Below are 21,575 nucleotides of genomic sequence, written 5' to 3'. Positions count from 1 at the left end.
CTTTGCTCCAGAACATTGCAAGGCTGTACTGAATAAGCAGCAAGCTGTTATATCCCCAATATAAAGGACTCAAACCTTTCAGTAGAACTTACTGCTTCTTTTTTCGATGCATTTTACTTGGCCTTTATGCAAACCCACTTAGGGAAAGTTTCTGCATCGTCCTCATGAGGACACCAAGGGGGAAATGGTAGCAGTAGTTTTGAACCTGATGTCTTGACCGCAATAATCTGCGTACCAGGAACAGTCCGTTGTAGTTAGTCCAGGATACAATAGCAATCCCTCTTCTTGACAGAAAGTGTTGTCACTTCTGGTGGTTTCTATGAATGGTTTGTATGTATTAAAGCACAGTTACGGTATAGGTTTGCTTTTCTTTCACTGAATTATTGAGAGGAACTAAATAACTGCATCAACATAACCAATGTACACTAATGAAAGATGCTGAAATCACTGTATGGTATAATGCATACAAATGTTTGTCAACATAAAAGGAGGTGGCCATCCTTGTGCTGTCAAGTATAAATTTCTTTTTCAAGTGACTTTTTTTTTCTGAGACTAGCAATAGTAGAAATAGAATTTCTATATTAAACAAATGCGAGTGTCCAGTTATACATGCCAAATGCATAAATTTTTAGATCTGACATGGTATTGAATGCATCATAAATGCAGATAAAGTCAAGGTTTGACAAGTTACTTTATTATCTTTTCTTGCCAATAATTAGTGATGGGTTTACTACATGTTAGATTTCTCAGACCTATTGAACACAGGCGCGTTGTACGTGCTTTCAAAAAGTTTCTGGGGCTTCAGGTAATTCTTTGAAGAATGGAGCTAGCTGTTACTTGTCACCAGTGCACTGTGTTGACCTGAAACAGATAAGGATCTGTGTTAATGTAAAAATGAAGTTTGAGTCCCACGAATTAGCCTTGTGAATTTCCTTCCTGACACTGTTCAGCATGTAAAAAAAGCTGAATAGCACAAGTAGTGAGGCAGTCCACCATTCCTGTTTCATCCTAGTTTTGAAAAGATGCTGTTGTTTATAGAATATGTTCAAAGGGGCACATAACTCATTATACGGTTAGTCAGCCATGTGCATTTTTACATTTCTGCCTGTAGGTAGGCTGAACACCTGGTGACATGGCAGCATATTTAAAACACTGCTTAGAAAATCCACAGTAACAGCACAGATAAAGGGACTTTCAAAATGGTTGATTAATACACAAAATGTGTCCCTTTTAACAAATCTTTCATTATTGCCTTTATATGAAGGTAATAGTACAGACAGGATATGATTTGTTTAGTGTTCCTGGTGGGGATGGCCAGTGGGTGATGAAAGTTGCTGTGTGCCGTGCCACTCTGCCCTGTACAGAAGGCAGTGTCTCTATCTCTAACTTCTAGCTCCTTCTGAGAAAGCAGAAAGCTTTTATCAGCCAGGTGTTGAATAGAGGTTTTGATATTTACAGCAAACTGTTCAGTGATCTTAAAAATGTTAATGTGGAAAAAAATACAGGTACCACATATCTAGCTTCAAGATAGAAAATGTTAAACGAGACAAGAACAGTATACAAAGGCAGAGTGAATATTTTTGGGTGTTTAATTCTAACTCCAGAGGGAAGAAACTAGAATTCTGGAGCGGACACTGGAGCTATATTGTATGATGCAAGGATGACTCAGCCCATGCTCCGATCATCTCCAGGTCTTGCCATGCTTATTTACATTAAAGTTCAATTGCTATTTTAAGTCTGTGCAGTAAGTGGAGAAGAAGGTGAGAAACAAGCAGAGGGAGAGGAATAAAGGCAAAAGGAGGGAGGGTAGATTTTAAAATGCAACAGCAACAAAAATACCTGGACCAATCCCTCCTGCTCCCCACGCTGCTCTCTCCGTGGAGAAGCTTGTAATCCTATGTTTGCTACATCAAGGGGATCCTTCTACAAGCACAAATTAATAATTTATTCATAGGCTCAAGTCAGTTAGCCCACATTGATTTACTTATGCTGCATTTCTCTTCATTCATAAGCCTTTGCTAGTCCCGATCTCTCAGATAGTGACTCGCTGCAGTGCTCAGGCGTGGGAGGATGCAGCGAACGTGCTTTTATGCACAAGGACGTGCTATATATGACTCAATTAAATGTGCGAGCCTGACCTAAACCCGGGGCTTGCTCCGGGAACCCGCTGCTTCTGCTCCTCGGCGATGCTACCTCGGTGGGGATCGCTCCGCTCTTCCTCCCGTCTGTCTGCGCCCTCCTCGGTGCGGCTCCGCGGCCGGGATGCTGGGCACTCTCGGCGCAAAGGGCTGAGCTCCGTCCATCCATCGCCTCTCCGGGCTGTGTGACAGATGCTTGTCATGCAGCGGTGCCCTGCCTGAATTGGCCGGGTCTCCGGTGGGTGTGCACGGCCCCCCTACCCCCCCGCCCCTGCCAGCCCCGCCGAGCCCTCCCTAGCTCAGCCCCCGGCAATGTGCAGCGCTCTCTTCTCGCCTTCCTGGAAGGGCTCAACTACACTTTCAGCTCCTCCAGACTTTCTCTGCTTTTGCCATACAGAGGCACCCTCCCTCTGGTCCAGCTCCTCCTGTGCCTGCCTCTCTGTCTCCGCGCTATCCCGTTAAAAGGCTGCTGCTGCTGCTCCGCTGAACCAATGCATTGGCTGACTTGATCTGGGATGAAGGCTGGAGGTTATCGGCGAGGGAAAGGAGAACTCTAGGCAGCTTTCCATTTGCAAAGTGAGCAGTAATTGCAAGAAGACAGCCTCCCCAGTTGGAATCAATAGTCTGCTTTCTTGCTGCTAAGGGCACTTTGGAGCAGCAGTAGGTCACTGAAGTAACTCCAGCACACTGCTGACTGCGGAGTTGTAAAGAACTACGTGCAAGTGGCTGCAGTAGTGCTGGAAAACGCTTTGCTGTTACCAGGGACACAATAGTTTTCAAGTCATTAGAGCTTTGCTTTTGGTCCTCTCCTTCCATTACACAGAGAAGGGGTCATTCTTTGGAGGGATGAGGATGGAGCTGTGATTTCTTCCAGTGTTGTTCTAGTAGAGGGGGTAAGGTTGGGGAAAGAGGCTTTAGAAGCAAAACCCCACTGCTGCTGAATTCAGCTTGACTTGAATTTCCCCAAATCTTTCCAGGCACAGGGAGGCACAATGCCAGAGAATCTGAATCCTCTTCGGGCTTTTTGGGGTTTTTTCTTTATCTTCTGGACAGCTTTTAACACAGCCTTAGTGGATGTGGTTGGATCGGAGCAGCAGATCCCCTTGTCTGTGTAAGTGCTTTCATGCTATTGCTCTCAGGACCATGTTCAAGGATGAGAACTTGACTGCTCAAGTTCTTATCTTTTTATATTGCAGGGGTTTGACTGTTCAAGGCACCTTTGCTCCTGTCAGCTGTGTTTAAAGTAGTAGTCTTTAATGCTCTCGGCACTACTTTAATTTTATTGTAGGAGCATGTGTTGGTGGAGTATGTGGCCGCAGAGTCTTAACTTAAGTGCTCGTATTTACTGAAGTTGATGCTGTTATGTTAACTCCTTCTCATGTGAGAATTTATCATTGAGAACTGTTCTGCCATTTTATCTGCTTCTTTCCTTTCAGTGGAGATGTTATATTGTGCTAAAGCATGTTTTTGTCCAAGCTGATTCTTTAAACAAATTGAGTAGTTTCATATCAGAGGCCTTACCTTAGCACAGCATCTAGTTTGTGCTTATACTTGAACAGCTTTGCTAATCTTTTGCTGTGCTTAGGTTCCTTAGTGAGCTCTTTAATGCAAAATTGCTAGGATCCTTCTGAGTGCAGCTGAAGCTGTTACAGTCTGTGTTGCTTGATATGACATGTGTATTACATTTCTTCCTGTCTCATTTTTTTTTCTTCACAGTGTAAAGCTCTGGGCCTCAGCATTTGGTGGGGAGATCAAATCTATTGCAGCCAAGTACTCAGGTTCCCAGCTCCTGCAGAAGGTAAGGATCTCTTTGGTTGTAATAAGGAAGGTTTTAACAGAGAAAATGGAGGCAGATTTAATTTTTTAAATGAATAGGAAAGCAGTGCTGTACATGCTTTGGTCCAAGATCTATTTTTGTATTGCATGCTAGTCCCCAATGACTCTTTGCATTGCACTGCACTAGCTGGAGAGTCCTTGATTAAACTGAGATTTTTCTTTTTGGATGATTTTTGGTTGTCATTAGAAAGTAAACTCCAGCACTTTTATTTCTTGAAGTCTAGGCTTCAGCCCGGATTGCGGGTATTTAATCTGGTTGCTGCATTGTGATGATGTTTCTGTGTAGAAACAGCTGCTTCTTATGAAAAATGTTAACTTCATTCAAGGACTAGAATTAGTGCATATTGTATTATTTTCACCATGTGCTGTATGTACGCAATTCACTGTATCAGGAGAAGGCGGCTGCACTGTTGTTTGTCATCTCTGCAGTTTTTACAATCCCATTATTCCCCCAATCATCTCAACCCAGTGCTGGGATGTATTACATCATTACAGATAAGAGGAATGAATGTGGTTATCTTCTTGCTCAGCTGCACAGCTGGGTAATAAGCTAGTGAAGTATTGCAAAAACTTGAGAAATTGTATAAGTCTAAATAATTGGGGCAGAGGGTAATGAGAAAGCGGATTTGAGTATTAGGTATGTATCAAGGACTGTGTCTATTCTAATTTAAAAATAGAACCTATAGTAAGGTTCTGTATTGTAGACAATTTATTTTTACAGTAGTTGCTGAAAAAATATAATGAGAGACTATGTTAAAGATTTTAAGACTACAATTTTGTGGCATTTAGTATGTGATCCTCAAAATGCAATATGGAATTGGAAAAACATAGAGACATTCACTGACTACAGAGACACTCATTCAACCCATATGTTAAATTTCTGCAGGTTTTTCAGATGCGATTTTTAGTTCCAAGTAGAATGTTAAATTTTTTGGGGGTCTGATTACGAAGGAAATTATTCCTTTAGCTTGTAGGACTTATTCTGAAAGGCTTGTATATGTGTGAAATTATGTAGCGGACAGTACGTGTAGCAGTTCAAATAAAGAGCTTATGCTATCCATGTAAAATGAAAGCAACTGACTTAATGATTACTAAAGGCATATAAGTTCCTAAGCAGTTTCTGTCTCTTCAGTGTTGTATACTCAGGACTGCAAAACATGAACTTCACTAAACTAAAATACAGAGCTATCAATAAAAAAAAAAAAAATAGTATTTGAGGTCTCTTACTACCTTTCAAGGCCATTAAATGGCTTCAATATATTGGGCAAACTTTTATTTTAATCTGAAAATCTGAACATTCAGTATTTATTATACTTCTAGTTCAGATTCTTTAAAGTCTGTGTAGTCTTATCACATTTTTGTATGAACTCGTTAAATTTATAAAACAGATGGACCTTTTGTTTTTGATTAGTATTTAATCAAGTATTATTAAAAAGCTTTTTTTTATTGTACCATTACAAACACTTACCTTTATTTAACTTTGGAACTGTTCCATGAACAGCCATTTTTGCACTAAAATCCCTTTAAAAATCAAATAACCAAATACAGATAGTCCAACATTTACAAGAAAAATACGGAATATACTGTGTTTTGCAATTGTGCTAAAATCCACAAAGAATCAGTATGAGATTCTTAATCATTCTTCTCCTTCCTTATAGTAGATACTGCTGTCATCCCTTCTGTAATGTATTTTTTCCCCTGAAGTAGCAAGATTTCTTCCTATTGGTTGTTATAATTGTAGGTAATTGGAAGCTATTCATTTCACCTTTTCATCAGCATCCTTTCTATTTCACTAACAAATCTACGCTCCTGTTTTTGAAAGTGGACAGTGTATGTTAATTGCAAGCTATTTTTTTTTCTTGCTTTTGTTATGGTATTTCATTATAGGAGGAAAGACAAACGCAGATTTGACAGGTATTTAGAGCATTTTTATTTCTCTGTCACATCCCCCATTCTTTTTTTTCTTTCTTTCCCTTTTGGTTACAGTAGTTTCAGGAAACCTCTGGTGTTTCTTATTTTTATTTAACATTCCAAGTGTCTCTGTCCTTTTAAGCTTGCTATTTCTTGCTGTTGATCATGGCAAATAAGCCTGTATGGCAGATGACTTTAATACGTATCTTTTTGTATTGTTATAAAGTATATTTCTTCTGTAAGCTTGCGTGAATAAAAACATACCAAACTTCAAGATTTGCAAGTATTTTCAACATGCAAAGTCAGTGGCAGAAGTTGTCATAATAATTAAGGAAGTGATAGCATGGTCGGGCTTTAAATGCAAACGCCTTCCCCCCCTCCCTCCCCACTAGCCAGGCATCAAGGATCCATTTGGTATTTACTGTGAGCTCTGGGTGATCAGAGTCAATGTCTTTTTTAAAGTCAAGGTTCCACTTTTAGAAGCGGTGCGACTTCTACCATTACTGGAGGAATCTGCATTTTCTGATTATGAATTAAGCATCGTTAAATAAATGAAGATATAAAATATGTGTATAATTATGTATCTGGGCAGTATAGATTTCTCAATTACCGACTGCTTTGTAGTGCCATTTAGTTTAATAAAAGCTTGCTAAATGAAAAATTAATGTAAAGGTTACTTGATTCATTTTGTTAGCGTATATAGTGAGCCCTACTTCCAAAGGAATGCAATGCGTTTGAAATCAAGGCATGATTGACTCTCTACTGCCCAAAGGTTTTGCACATTAAGAGTCATCTGACCCATACAAAAATTTCATTGAGCAAATGAAGTTATGCGAGATAGTTAGTAAAGCAAAATTTTGCCAGGTTATAGCTGTAAATATTGATTTGATTATTACGATTCTTATGTCTGCTGTACTGTGGACATCAGATGAGTAACCAGTGTTGCTGTCCCCTTAAGTTTCAAAAACATGTGTAGGAATATTTTTGCCACTTTTTGAAACTATTTTGTTTTAAAAAACCCCACTGCTTACCTTAACTGAATCTTTTATTATTTTATTGCACTATAATAATCATATCCAAGTATGCTGTTAATGCCTCCGAAGAGTATATGGGATATATGATTTTTCCTGAAATTAAGTTTAGAGGAAACACAGACACTGTAAATAGCTCAGAAAATAGTAATAATAGTTCAGTAAATTTCAGAAATAACGGTGAGCATATTAGCAAAATTAGCACATAAAAATGTAGCATTTTAATGTTTTTCTATTTGCTTTCAAAGTGAAGAAAGACGATTCAGTGTTCAAAAAACCATACAGAAGAAAATAGGACAATATTATTCCCAAGTTATCTGATTTATGGAGGTTTTACAGTTGTCAGGTAGATTTGGCAGCGTACAAGAAGCTGCTTGGTGCTGTAGAGATGTGCATACTCTTCACCTAGTTAGCAAACACTGCTGGGGCCTAAGAATTGATTCAAATTGTAGTTGTCTCTTGGGTGCTTATATTTTTTTTCTTTAGACTTTCAAAAGACACATCTGCCTTATTTGAATCTTGACACTTCTTTAAACTTTATTTTTAAATACTCTGATTGTTTAGTTAGTACTGTAGTAAATGCAAAAGTGTAGCCCACTGGCAAAGCCAGGCTTTAAGTATAGGATGCAAAGCAAGGGTTAAGCTGCTGAGATTAGAATTTTGGAGGAACAGGCTTTGGGGAATGCTACTGTTCACATTAAAGTGTCCATGATCATAGTATGCTTTCAGTTCCATGCTGCTGCAAAATAATAATATTAACAAAATGAAGGAAAAATGCAGGTAATGTGTCTTCTGTTAATGTTAAAAATAATTGTTGTTACACAGTAAAGGTTTTGTAATATCAATGAAGTGTGTGAGTCTCTAAAAATGCAGTGTGGTCTATGCTTTCTCAGATTTCTTTGGGAGAGATTATTTTTTTCATATTCCGAGCTTTGATAATTCTTGATTTGGTCTTGAATAGTCGATATTATTTTATTGCTAATGTAGGAACAGTTTCTAACCAAAAAGAAATTCTATTTATCAGTTCTGCCTTAAAGGTTTCTTACTGAAGACAAGCTTGTTTAAGGCTATCTCAGATTTTTCTTATGTAAGTCGTCTAACAGAGTCGTCACTGTTATGTAAGCGCCGACTGCTTGGTCTCAAGCAGCCTCTAGTCTGCATCTGCCTACTCCTTTCAACAAATCCTTCATTGTGTTAGGAGTTCTCAAATCATTGTGTTTTCTCAAAGCAGGTTTTTCAATCAGTATAGCATTCCTATTTTTAAAGGTTCAGAATTGCGTTTTATCTTACCGGCTAGATTTGGTGCTGTATCTTGTTAGTGTCTTACAACTACGGAAATGTCAGTGCAAAACTAATGTAACAGGGTGATTTAGATCAATTAGCATTCAGCTGGTGTATCTGATTCATGCAGTACATCTATCTTTAGTTTTAAATCGTATAATAGTGACTTAAATTCTTAGAGAAGTTTAGTCCAATCATCTTGACATTAATTGCTTTTCTTTTATTCAGCCTTATGTTGGTTTTGGTCTTTGTAGACTGTTTCCTCTTTGCTCGAGACACTGCAACTACTGCTTTGAAGGAAGGGTCAGTAGGATTGAGACGTGCGGTTTAAAGGATAGACATGGATTGGGTTCTTGGATATCAATTTAAACTTTTGCCAGCTGAGCAATTATAAAACTGCAAAAATAATACTGATTTTTTTGCTATCAGAAATAGAAGAAAAATGATCAAAAAACCTGTAGACGTATGATTATGATTACAAAAAACCCCCAAACCAACCAACAAACAAAACATCACCACCATCCCCTGCAAAAACTCCAAATCAACAGCAACGTCCCCCCCGCCCCCCAAAAAAACCCAAACCCCAAACCAAAAAAACCCACCCAAACTCAAAAAAATACCAGCCAGGTAAATGGCATAGCGCTTGCCAAAACCTCTATTTGGAGTTAATTCACTATAATTCAAACTCCTGAAGTCTGGATTATGTAAAATGTGTCTCCTAACACTAAATTAAAATCAAGCATTAGACAATAAAAGAAATATGCATCTGAGAATCTTAAATCACTTTAATTCTGGTGATTAACACAAATGATGTTTTGGAACTTGCAGAGCTTGAATCTCCATCCCCTTTAATTCTTACAGATCTTTGGGCTACATAAATCACAAGGTTATTCTCTGTGCCAAACTACTTATGGAGTATTTCAATGTGTTTGAAGTATTTAACGTTGTCTGCAGACATAAAGGTGTGAATTCTTTTAGATATTTTAATTTTTCTTTGTTCAAGAAAAAAAAATCAAATGCATTCATATGCTACTAATGGTAGGAAAAACCTGCTGGGTCCAATACTAATTTGCAGGTAGCATATAGATCTGTAGAGGAAAATATCACAAAGTGATATCAAACTTTCAGTAATGTGGTCTCTCTTTCACAATAACAGAGAATAATTTTTCCTCTTTTTTTTTTTTTTTTAATGAAGTTCTGCCTTCTCTGGAGGTACTGGAAAATTTTCTTTGTCTTCAGTGAAATTAGAGCTGCGTCTTGAATGATCTATGGTCTTACTCTCATCTCCTGTTTGAATGTTATGGCAGGAGTAGTAATTTCTTGGTGTTGGTAATGTTTTTAAAATGTAGTCTAAATCAGCCTGAATATCAATCATTATGTTTTATATTTCTCTTTAAAAGGAAAGCCCTGTTTTAAACCACAGTGAGTTCATGCTCTTCTGCCATCAGCACTCTCTATTTTGCAGTATTTTCTGTGTCTTTCTGGGTTTTGCAAGCATGTTGAAACTAAATATGTTCTATTGTTAGTATGTAATAGAAATATGAGATGGCTTCAGTAAGTTTATGATACATGCATTACACTTTCAATAATGTCTTTTAATATGGAAATTATTGAGTGGACATCCAACTGGAAAACATCAGGTCTTGAAAGGAAATGAATGCTAATTCCCTTGCTTAATGTATTTATGGCTGTTTGTTTGCACATCCTGTATTGGAAAATGCTCACATTTCAAGGTTAAAAGACCTAGTCTCCATGCAAATTATTTTGACAGTGAAGGTATGTAAAGCCATGAATAGACGCCACATTGTAGTCGTGATTCACTTTCAAGCAACTGCTAATCAATACTCTACACTTTCAAATATCATTACTGTTCTGTAGGGTACAATTTTTTTGTTGCTGATAATAAGTGGTTACACATTGTACAACACAAATTATATATTGATAGGATAGGCTGTATTTTAGGTTGCTGTAGAAGTTTCACCAAAGGTCTTTGTGAAATACTTTAACGTATTGTTCTCATGAAGTTCCATTTTGCTTTTTCTATGTGTAATGTTTTTGCAAAATTGCATGGACATTTTTGTGACCCTATTTGGCATCTGCCCAGTTCATTTGTACAGTTTAAGTACTTTCCTACAGGGAATGACAAAATCATTGCAAGATTTGTATTTAAAAAGGAAGTCTATGCAAAACCACATCATAGTCGGAGAGAAGTTGGGAAGGGTCTTGGGAAGCCTTTCCAGAGGTGATGAATTCCAGGGACAGGTACTTTCTGAAAATATCCTGCCCTCAGATCTCCTAGGACTTTACAGATGCAGTTATCTGTCTTATAGTTGGTAACTAGTACACTGTTTCTGAGGACGATGATATAACCCATGAGACTGTGATTGGTCAAAAGACAGACTTGTTCAAATAGGAGCATACAGATGTTACAACCAGCATATCAGATTTAATCTGGGAATAAAATAGTAGACAGCAGAATACAGAGAACACGAATTAAGCTGTCACAGATCCCTCTTGCCTAAGAGAGTTGGCTTCATGCAGTCTTTAGCAGGGTCTTAGCAGTAGCCAGAGCATCTTGGATTGTTTTAATGAACTAGACTTGAGTTGACCATAGATATAAGTCAAGTTTAGAAGAAAATAATTTGTTTAGCTAGACAAAGGTAAAATAAGGCCATTTCATCATGGTGCTCTTTGAGAATGAAGGGAGAAACAGATTTGCATTTATAGTGAAGTTAGTGTTAGGCGTGTAACTGTATGTATGAAATGATCTGGATTCAAATCTTGGACAAGCCTACTGGTGGGTGGGTGTGTTTTTAAATGTATCTTCAAAATAGGAATGCCTGAGCAACAGCCAGTGGAAGGAAATGGTGGTTGAGGAGGTGAAGATGGTTGCTGTGGTGGAAGACAGAAATACATAATACGCTTTTCTGGATGTGTTGTATATGAATATGATTTTCATTTCATGCACATGAGGTTCAAGTTTATTTCCTTGGAAGATCCCTAACACAGGAAAAATGCATATTTCTGAAAAACTCTTTCAAAATCCTGTGAGAAAGCAGATTACCTTAGCAAGAGTTTTGGAAGCAGAGATGGGCAGAATTCTTGCTTCCACTCCTAGACTAATATATGTAAGTAGATATTTGTAATCTTGTATAGATTCCCTCAGAGAATGGACTCTTGCACTAGCTTCCTGTTATACCTGAGGCTTTCTGTTTGCTAGGAGCACTAATTAGTTTTTGTTGCTTTTCACACTTATTCCTTTTGCACTTATTACAAGGAAGGGTTATTCTCTCTCCTCTCTTTATAGACTCTTCCCCCCACTGCCACCTCCACCCATCATAACCCATTATGGATGTGTCGAGATGCTGATTTACAGAAGTCGTCAGCAGAGGAAGTCACAGACTCCAGGTGTTCTTGCAGCTTCTGGTATCTGTGGCTATTGTGAATATACTGAGGGGATGAGGAATGTTTTACCTTCAGATTCATCTGATTTGATACATTTTACCTGTTCCCTATTTCTGCCATAATTTCTGGTGAAATGGCTGATGTGGCTATCTTTAATCTCTGTAGAGAGCTGAGAATTGACTGGGAACCTCATGTATGATAAAGCATATGTCAAATCCATATTTATGAGACTAGAAGTGTTCTAAACTGTAGAAACTCCTAAAGGTAAGATACTTATGTTGCATAGACAGGGGGACAACCAGACCTGAATTCCAAAAAATATTTCAATGTCTGAAGCATTGTACACTGTGTGAAAGAGACAATAACCTTCAAATAAGCTAGAAGACTGAAGGAGGTGTGTGTGTGGGGAACAAACTTAAAAAAAAAAAGTGTATTTTCTTTTGTACTGAGGAAGAAAGTGTGGAAAAATGTAAATGGGGTGGGGAGAGGGAAGAGAGGAAGAACAACTAGGTCCGTTTCACTAGACAGTGATTTAGTGCCACGGGCCAAGCTGTGCCTGAGCAAAACTAGTAAAAACTTAAGGAAATATGCCAACATTCTTCACATGCAGAAAACCAGGAAAAAGAATAAATGTGTTCTCTATATCCGCTGTGGTTTAACTCCAGAGGCAGCTAAGCACCACGCAGCTGCTTGCTCGCTGCCCTCACAGTGGCGTGGGGGAGAGAATCAAAGAGTAAAAGTGAGAAAATTCGTGGGTTGAGAAAAAGACAGTTTAATAGGTAAAGCAAAAGCTGCGCATGCAAAGCAAAACAAGGAATTCATTCACTGCTTCCCATCTGTAGGCAGGTGCTCAGCCATCTCCAGGAAAGCAGGGCTCTGTCACGTGTAATGGTTACTTGGAAAGACAAATGCCATCACTTCAAAAGTCCCTCTGTTCCTCCTTCCCCCAGCTTTATATGCTGAGCACGACATCATATGGTATGGAATATCCGTTTGGTCAGTTGGGGTCATCTATCCTGGCTGTGTCTCCTCCCAGCTCCTTATGCACCTCTTGCAGAAGGCTCATGCATCCTCCCTGGCACAGCCTGGGAAGCTGAAAAAGATGTTGACCTAATTGTAAACACTGCTTAGCAACAACTAAAACATCAGTGTGTTATCAACATTATTTTCATACTACATCTAAACCACAGCACTATACCAGCTACTAGGAAGAAAATTAACTCTATCCCAGCAAGAACCAGGACAATATCCATGGTAGATGAACAAGAACAGGTCCAAACACAAGAATTAGTTTTCCCTGCTGTCACAAACTCTTTTTTTTTAACAAAGAGAAAACACTAGAATAATGTGGAACTTTTGCAGGGTGACTTTTCGTAACAGGTTACCTGCCATTATGTGGATCTTGTTGAACTGCCTTATGTTAGGAAGATGAGCTATGTAATCCTTTCTTTTGGAGTCTTTTTAAATTTTATTTTGGACTATAAGCAATGACATAAATTGTATTTCTTCTTTGATGTCTATATCTATGCACTGTTAAGCTTTGTGCCTTTATTTCCTTAAGACACAGCTGGGGAGACCTTCAACTTTCAGAGCAGAAACAGGTTATAAAACAGTCATTCCTGTACAGGTTGGCTGAACGCTTGTTTGGTGGGGTTTTTTTTTCCTTCCCTTCATAAGCATGCAATCAAATGATCTTATTAAAATTCATGGCTTTTAACTATAGAAAGATAAACTTATTAAATATAACAGATTAAACTTGTGAGCAGTCTTCATTTGACTTGAAGTCCAACAATCACACGGTAAGACTTCAGCAGGGTTAGCTTTTTAAGATGTCCCAACATGTTCTTATCTTAGGCGTAACTACGAATTACATAGGTAATAGAGGTTCACTAGGGCTTGTAAAACAGTGTGATGTTCCAATGAGAGAGGAGGAAATAACCATTTCTGGTTGATTCAATGTAAACTCATTTATTCCTTATGTACCTGCCACATGTTCTAGTGCTTTGATATCAGTAACTGTTGGTATTTAGTAAAGTTTGTTTTTAACTCTTCTTACTCTTGAGAAGAGTTCTTCCTAAGCACTACTTATGTTGAATTTTTGCTTTTTTAAGTAAACCCTGTTTGGTTGGTTTGATAGTCATCAAGGCATATAGGTTCTGGCAATGACTCTTAATCAGAAAAGCGTTTCACAGGTGGTTGTTTCTAGCCATTTGTTCTGTCTGTCAAGATTCCTGAAAGAACCATGAAGAGTTAAACCAATACATTTCATTAAACGGACCAAAACAATTTCTAAAATATTAGAGGACATTCTCTTTTGTCTTCCTTAATTTGACATGTTTTATTGTTGTCTTTGTCTCTCTCTCTCTGTCCTCCTCTTTCTGAACCACCTTATTTATCTTATATTTGAGTCTTTCTGTTTAAAAATGGGCAAATGTTCTAGAGAAAAATGTTTACTTCTGAGACTGATGCCAAATGTTTTGCATAAATCATTTTGCAGTACAGGAGGCACTTGAAAAGATAGCTATTACTATTTATCCTTCAAACTAGATTATGAGATCTTAAGAGCACCCGAGTTAAGGAAGTAAAAGATGCAAGAAATTGCTGTTCAAACAACAAAACCAGTCATATGGTGAGCTAATCTAGTTCATAAAATTGGAGATATAATGTAAGATGTATGTGTGTGTAATTCAGTGTATTAGGGCTTAACGTGTGGATCCTGTTGATTGTTTCATTAGTTAGCTTGCTTATATGTATGACTCGACAGTAGTTTCCTTATTTGAAGCTTTGCTCTTTGTTTTTAGGAAAGACTCAGACTTTTGTGTTTCGTGCCAATGACTTGGCAAAACTGGTTCTGGAAAAATACTCTCATCTTCACCCTTTGTATAACTGTCTTACTCTTCCACTATGGAACTCTATTTTTGATAATTTCTGGAATAGTAGAATAATTCATTCTGGAAGATTTAGGTGGTCTTTTAACTCAACTTCCTGCTCAAAGCCAGGTCAATGCTGAAATGAGAGCAGATTTCTTGGGGCTTTGTTGAATCTGATCGTCAGAACCTTCAAGGATAGAGATACCACAACCTCTTTTGTTCCAATGCTTGACTCTACTTGGGATGAAAAGTTATTTAAGATGGAACCTCCCATTTCAATTTGACTGCTGTGCGTCACTTCTCGTACTGTGCACCTCTATAAATAGCCTTGGTTCATCTTCTCTGTAACCACCTCATAGGTATTGAAAAACATGACACTTCATCATGACAGCCTTCTCTCAGGTCCCAGTCATAGACAATATTATACCATCTTTTAGTTGCTTCGTCAGGTCTCAACACATGCTTTTCTGGCCCATTCTTTTAAAACAGTTTCCACTAACATTATAGGCTCTTAAACTGAACTCTCTGCTGTTTAATATTCAGGTGGGCTTTTTCCACAGACACTCCTGTTCTTACAATAGGAATATGTAACTGTTCTCATAATTAGGAAGTCTAAAGAGTAATTTCAACTAAGTTGATTGCAGGAATTGGAGAAGTTTTTTTAATTTGTCATAGTAATACAAGAATTTTCCTTCTAATCTAGGGTTTAACCAAACCCTTTAGCTCCCAGTTGCTTCACTAGCCATTTTCTTTTACTATTTTTATCAGCCACAGTATTTTAAGTGAACTTAATGTTGTACAGAAATAACTTGTCAGCTGGTAGAAGGCTTTATGTCTTATCATCTGTTTTTATTTTAGATTATTCTACAGTAGGTGGCAAGGAGCTTCTTCATGCTTTTAAACACAAACAAGGATTTGACTTGCTTTCCTGAAAAGCACAAGCCAAAATTATGCACTCATAGTATCTCTAGCCTGTTAGATAAAAGCACTGTGAAAATGCTATTTGGAAGGCATTATGTGAAAGCTTTGATCAGGGCCACAGCATATAGCGTTCCTATTGTTCCTCTAGGTCATATTGCAATGTTTGGCTATTCAATATACTCCCAAGATTTTGTGCCAAGCTATTTAAGTCGCTAATTTTCAAGACATTAAAAAAAAAAATCTACATACTACGGGTATTAAAATTTGATGTGTTGGGAACACATCATTGGTCACAAAATTAGATAATTATCTACTAAAGTGACAAAGCTTCAAAGATGAAAAGCAGGAATATTCAAACTTCAGCTTTACCTTGAAGCTAAATGACTATCATCTTATGACAGCTGTACAAAATGTATGACTGCTGAGCTGTTTGTATATGATGCTATCGTATTACATTAATAGAAATTTTCACTGATAATGAAAACTGGTAGGAGGCTAAGAGTAAAGCTTTATGTTATGACTTGCAGCCATTGACTATCTGCATCCAACAGATTTATTACCCCCTACGCACATCATGCCTTTTATGATATCTTCTGCCATTTCTTCAACAAAGTACAACAAGAAGGTTGATATTATAGATGGCATGGTACAAAAAAAAAAAATCTGAGTACTCCACGCTTCAGACTTCCACCTATTGTTACTGACTGCAACACAATTTTGCAGTAAAAGTAGAGATGAGTTCTGACATCCCTCTGGAACTTTCAGTGAAGAACATTACAGGGTGGAGGGAGAACATGAAAGAAAAAAATAGAGGATTTCTGTTCGCCAGCTCAGATTTCAGTTTTCCTATTAAATCAAGGCACCAGGCTGAGATTCAGATACATCTGGCTTCTTATCCCAGGTATGTGATAACTTTCTTGATGGTCTGCTTAGGCCACATAATCTTGGTGGCGAAAATTCAGTGAAGCCCTTAAGCATGATATTAACTTAACCTGTCATGTCACACATACAAATCTGGCTCTTGTGGTGATGGTAGGATTTCATCCAGAATGCCAGAAGCTTTGAATTGGAAATTGAAACCACAAGCAGGATTCCCCTACCCCCCAACACTCCCAAACAGAGGTATCTTTCTTTAACTTTTCTGTGTGAAATGTGCCTAACAATACTACCTTTTTCCTTAACTTTCTAGACTTTGAAATTGTTTGGATTAGAAGCAACGCTTTTTGTAGAGTGTTTAGCATACGGAGAGGATCAGGTGGTGAAGTACAGCACAAACATATGGATATGGAAGTAAAGTAACCTATGTGCAATGGATCAGCTCTGAGAGCTACAAAGCATTAATTTTAACACACTTTTTAAATAAAACTTTTTCACTACTGAGAAGATAAATGGTTTCTTGTAACAGTCCTTAATAACCACAAAATTGATAGAAACCCTCTTTTTTTCTACTGTTGATATTGGTATCTGTAGTGGGCAATAAATCTCCATATGGCATTGTGCTGGCAAGTGAAATCGACCCCTTTCTTGTCAGAGAATTAATTCTTCCTATGCTTTGAATATGAAGTGATATGCTATGCTGATATTAGAAAGTAATTTTCAATTTTTCAGACATTTTCTTCTTTCCCTTATACTTTTTTTTTCTTTTCCCCCACCCTGGTACTTCTTTCTTACTATCCGTTTTCCGCAAAGCTACAGTTCTGCACTATTTCTTTTTTCTCTAGATCCTTCAAACTGACTTTTCTGATTTCCTTCCAAGTGACATCCAACCAATAAGACTAGTTACAGAGTCAAATTCACAAGTGTCAAATGCAGCTAAAATGGGAATCAAACAACTTTCTTTATCCCTTTATGGGTAGCTGATTATTTCTGTCTGTATTGCAATTACACAGAGAAAATAAATTTCTGTGGTACTTTCTCACTGTGTCCTTCTCTGTGCTCCCACTCGTTTATAGCCGTTGCTTTTTTCCTCAGGAAATTTTTACCATTCATGCATTTTTTCAGTGCCTTGAGCAGATGTAATCCTAATGCTGCAGTGAGAATCTGGTCAGCTGGAGAAAAACAGGCAGAAATAAAATGAGTAATGGCTTAATAACTCTTTAATATATAAGAATGGGGAAAGGCTATGCAAACACAAATGCTGTTCTTAAAATTATCTTTTCATTAAGTTATGATGTTTGAACTTTTAAAAGGAAGAATAAATACATTGGGATCTACTGGTGCACCTTACGCGTTGTGAACGCTGTTGGAAAGAGGACATGGTTATTTGCCCAGTTGATATTATAGATATATAGCCAATATACTTAGTTGTACCTTGGATGGCATGTTCAGGAAGGGGGGAGCAGGGAAGGGAGACAGGATTCCCTCCAAAATTAAATGGAAATCTGTCATAACAGGGGAGGCAAGTTTTACAGCACCTTTCTGACAATACAAGTTGCACGGAGGAGTTAGTATCAAAAAGCTACTGCAGTCTGTTTAAAAACAGCTAAAGGCAAGAACAGGGACACGTGAAGGTAGTAAGATGAAGAGGAATGGAAGGTGTTGGGAACAAAGAAGCAGAATGACTGAAGACTGTTATTTTTTTGCTCTGTAGTTTAATACAATTGGAGAATACATTTGTATGAAATTCAGTCAATATCTGTGTTCTGGTAATTATTTTTGACAAATATATGAAAATTATTCATTTAATAGAAAAACAAATATGATCTACAGTGAGAAAGTAAAATTTGCTATTTTTGAAATGCATGAGTGCTGCATGATTTCAAAACTTTTGCCAAGAACTAAAATTAAGACAAAATGTAAATTTCAATTCAGGAAATATGTCTGAAATTGAACTGAGTATTAGTAATGACATAATTCTCACTTTTATATAAGACTTAGGAGAGGCTTAAAATTTGAATGCTTTAACTTTTTTAAAAATTAGACATTTGTTCTGCTGAAGTCCTTTATTCTGTACAGCCCCAGTCTAATAGGAATAGAGTTCAACTACATTTGTAACTTGGCACTAATCCTGTCCAGTCCATGTTGCTAATGGAAATATATGTTTGTTCCGTTAGAACTTCCTCAGCATTACAAGATGTCTGGGGAATTTTGTCTGAAAAAGGATGGTAGAAAATAGCATTATATGTGGGATTGGGACCTATACTTATGTATTGGAATAATTCAGATGTTAGTGTATAGAATTATTCATGTATGGCCATATTTATCTGATTGCACACTGTTTATTTATCTTGGTTTATAAATATACGGGAGTCGTATAACTGAAAACTCTAATTATTCTGAACATAATTTTTCAGACAAAACCAGCTGCTAACTCAGCTCTTCTCAAGAATCTTCAGTAAAATGAACAACCTAAAAACTAGTGTCTTGAAAAGTACAAAATTCCCATTCTTCACACAAATACTCTGTGCCTATCGGATAGCTTCCTCTCAAGAGCCTAGTAAAAACCTATGGCTTTCTGGTCTGACTGGAAGGACAACAAATCCGGGCAGACCGTACTGTGGCTTGTATTGCTTGAACTTCACTCAAAGCAAAGTTTTCAATATTATAGGACAACTCTGTAATTCATCAGAGATGATCCTTTCACATCTTAGTTACTGGTTGAAATATTAATACTTTTGTTGGCTAGTTGATGCAATCGTTACATTGACTTAAATAATGCTCCTTCTGCTTTAGAAGCCACCAAAAAAACTTTAGTCCTGGTTTTGCCCCTGACCTGTTGATTGACCTCGTGCAAATCAATTCTGAGATATGTCTGATTCTATATTTATAAAGATGTGGAAAATTCCGCTTACTGTCCACAATTGAAAAAAAGAAGTTTTGATGACAGCTTGTGTGCAAAATTTGCTTTGTTGGAGTGATTATTTGGTGTGGTATCCTAAGTTTTGTGGGCTTATTGTTGTGGATTTTGTGGGTTTTTTGTTTGCTTATTTTTTAATAACATGACATCTAATATCGCTAGTGTGTATTGATGAATGATTGATCTAGTTGACAGAATAGGTCAATTTTCTGTAACTTCGCATATAGTAGCAGTGCTGTCAAAAAAGAACAGTCCTGGAGTCTTGGTAATGTAACATCTGTTTCCAAAGGCTTAGGAACTTGAATGAAAACAAAGTGCACGCAGGATTAACATTATTATTTCAGTCTCATTTAAGATTAAACTAATTACCACAACATTTGAATTCACATCAGTTCAGGAGCAATCGAGGCAAATGCAGATAAAGTCTTGTGCCTGAAATAATGCAATTTTTGGTAACAGTATGTATGCTTTTAATGAAAAGTACTTGCATCAAGTGTTGATTAGCTCAAATATTATAAAAGAATAGTTGATTCTGTGTGGACTGTCTAGGGCTAAAGTCATGACTGCTGATGAGAAATGATGTAAAGAAGAAAACTGAGGAAAAGAATTGCTGCTGGATTGGCAGCTAGATAAGGTACATGCAAGTAAAAAAAAAAAGTCCACGTATATCTAGGATATATGAACAGGTCTGTGTGTGCTATGATTGTATGCCACCTTGCAAGCCTTTAAACCAATACTTAGAGCGCTGACTATTGTATAAATTCCAAACGGATTGGATCTGCAATCTGGAAGTTTTCTTTTACATTCACAATAGTCATACACAGTAATGAGACCGTTATCTGTAATGAGACTGTATTCTCTTGGAAAAGAGGTGTAGAATGTTTGAGGGTGCAATGTTCTTTAGTCTGGAAAAATGTTATGGTTTAAATACGAAGAGTAATTATAAATCTCCTTGATGGTTTCACATTAAGTCAAGCTGCAATTTATTTTAACTGCAAAAGTATATGTACTTTGCCGATTTTTACTTTTTCTCCTCGGTGGGTAGGAGACTAGACTTGAAAGATGGCTTTTGTTTCCTTGTTTAATTGCCTAAAAAGAAAAGTAACTGGAATAGAATCCCATTTCTTGTAGGTAAACAATAAAATAAGATTCTCTCACCTAGTGATTTCAACATATGCAGTCCCTAATTCTTCTGTTCATTCCTTCCCGGAGGAGCTGGCAATCCTTCCGTGGCACTTAGCTCTTCTCCTTCATTATGTCATGTATAAAGAATTGTTTTTTTCCTTTTTAATATGAATGGCTTGATATACAATATGTCTGCTGCCTTAAGCATTTTTCTTCCCCTTTCTGATACTCTTTCATTTCCTTCCCCCACCCCCCACCCCAATCCTCTGTCTTCACTTCAGATTTCTGATATTATTTGACAATTGGGGTTTTTTTTCAGAATACAGATTTTCTTAATCCTGTTTTCAGATTTGCTCTTATGTAATAACTTTAAAAAATTATGTAGATGTGCATTTGTGTAGTAAAGCCATATTGATGAGTTCTGTTCCATTAGTACCTTCTCAGCTCTTTGGAATATCCCAGTACCTATCTGTTAAGAAATAGACCATCTGACCTTGATGTACATGGACCTCTCTATCTCTACCAGTCTTATTCTACCTCTCAAATGCCTCTTGCTTTGACTACGTTTAGTCTAGAGCTCCTCCTTGTTTGTAGAATGCGATCTCATTTGTAAAGTGTAAATGATTCTCTCTTTGTTCATAGTGAATCTTTTTTCCCTGCTGTTGCCCTAAATTCATTCTGTTATCTCTAGTGCCCCACTGATACTTCCAGACAAAGGAAACTGCGGGAAAAGTAGCAAAACATGAAATCACATTTTTCATTTACCACTCTTCAAGCTTTCCAAAACTGGAGAATTGTTAAGGATACAAAGGAGGGCAGGCAGGGGAGAGTGGGAAGGGAAGAAACATTAATTATAAGGAAATTCTGAAAACGTTAATGACATTCTTTTTCTCATATTGTTTCTCTCACTGCCAGCTTCTTAGTGGTGGCTTCTTTAATTGGATGATAAAGAAATGGGACTCCAGGAGACCCAAGTCCCATTACCATGCGTGTCACCAGGGCTGAAGGTGATCTCAAGAAATGATCCATCCTTCATACGTTCTGTCTAGTAGCAATGTCTTTGAGAGAGTCTAGCTCAGTTTTATGTTTTAATAGCTATCTGGTACTCTGCATCTACTGAACAGTTGCAAAGCTGCTATCTGAAATTTGTTCTTGACTTGCCATTGTCCTTACAGCTCTGTTTCCAGGAGGTCCTCCAGCATGAAATCATTCAGAATATTCCTGTCACCTGTTGCTACTTGCTGCAAAACCCACAATTACA

At 37.4% G+C, this 21,575-nt stretch overlaps 1 protein-coding gene and 1 long non-coding RNA gene across 4 annotated transcripts in view; one reads left to right on the top strand and one right to left on the bottom strand.

Annotated features, from left to right (window-relative positions):
* Positions 1 to 344: 344 nt before the first annotated feature.
* Positions 345 to 2,318, bottom strand: LOC129211306 (uncharacterized). The gene is made up of 3 exons (XR_008578816.1): positions 2,194 to 2,318; positions 1,840 to 1,923; positions 345 to 861 (listed from the first exon to the last, which is right to left on the bottom strand). It is a non-coding gene; the product is annotated as an uncharacterized LOC129211306 (long non-coding RNA).
* A 783-nt stretch (positions 2,319 to 3,101) lies between these two features.
* CACNA2D3 (calcium voltage-gated channel auxiliary subunit alpha2delta 3) overlaps positions 3,102 to 21,575 on the top strand; it is a 460,032-nt gene continuing 441,558 nt past the window's right edge. For 2 of the 3 annotated variants that reach the window (XR_008578815.1, XM_054838171.1), the window contains exons 1-2: positions 3,102 to 3,249; positions 3,855 to 3,936. Coding sequence is in view for 2 of the 3 variants with exons in the window: in XM_054838171.1 (XP_054694146.1) it covers positions 3,131 to 3,249; positions 3,855 to 3,936 (201 nt within the window). In the remaining variant the exon portion in view is untranslated. Of the gene's footprint in view, positions 3,250 to 3,854; positions 3,937 to 7,654; positions 7,697 to 21,575 lie in introns of those variants that run through there. The other variant, XM_054838172.1, reaches the window with a different exon arrangement.

Source organism: Grus americana, chromosome 11 (genome assembly GCF_028858705.1).
Source record: "Grus americana isolate bGruAme1 chromosome 11, bGruAme1.mat, whole genome shotgun sequence".
Taxonomy (NCBI): domain Eukaryota; kingdom Metazoa; phylum Chordata; class Aves; order Gruiformes; family Gruidae; genus Grus; species Grus americana.
Note: the sequence above shows the minus strand (reverse complement) of the source record. Positions and strands in the feature narration are given on the sequence as shown.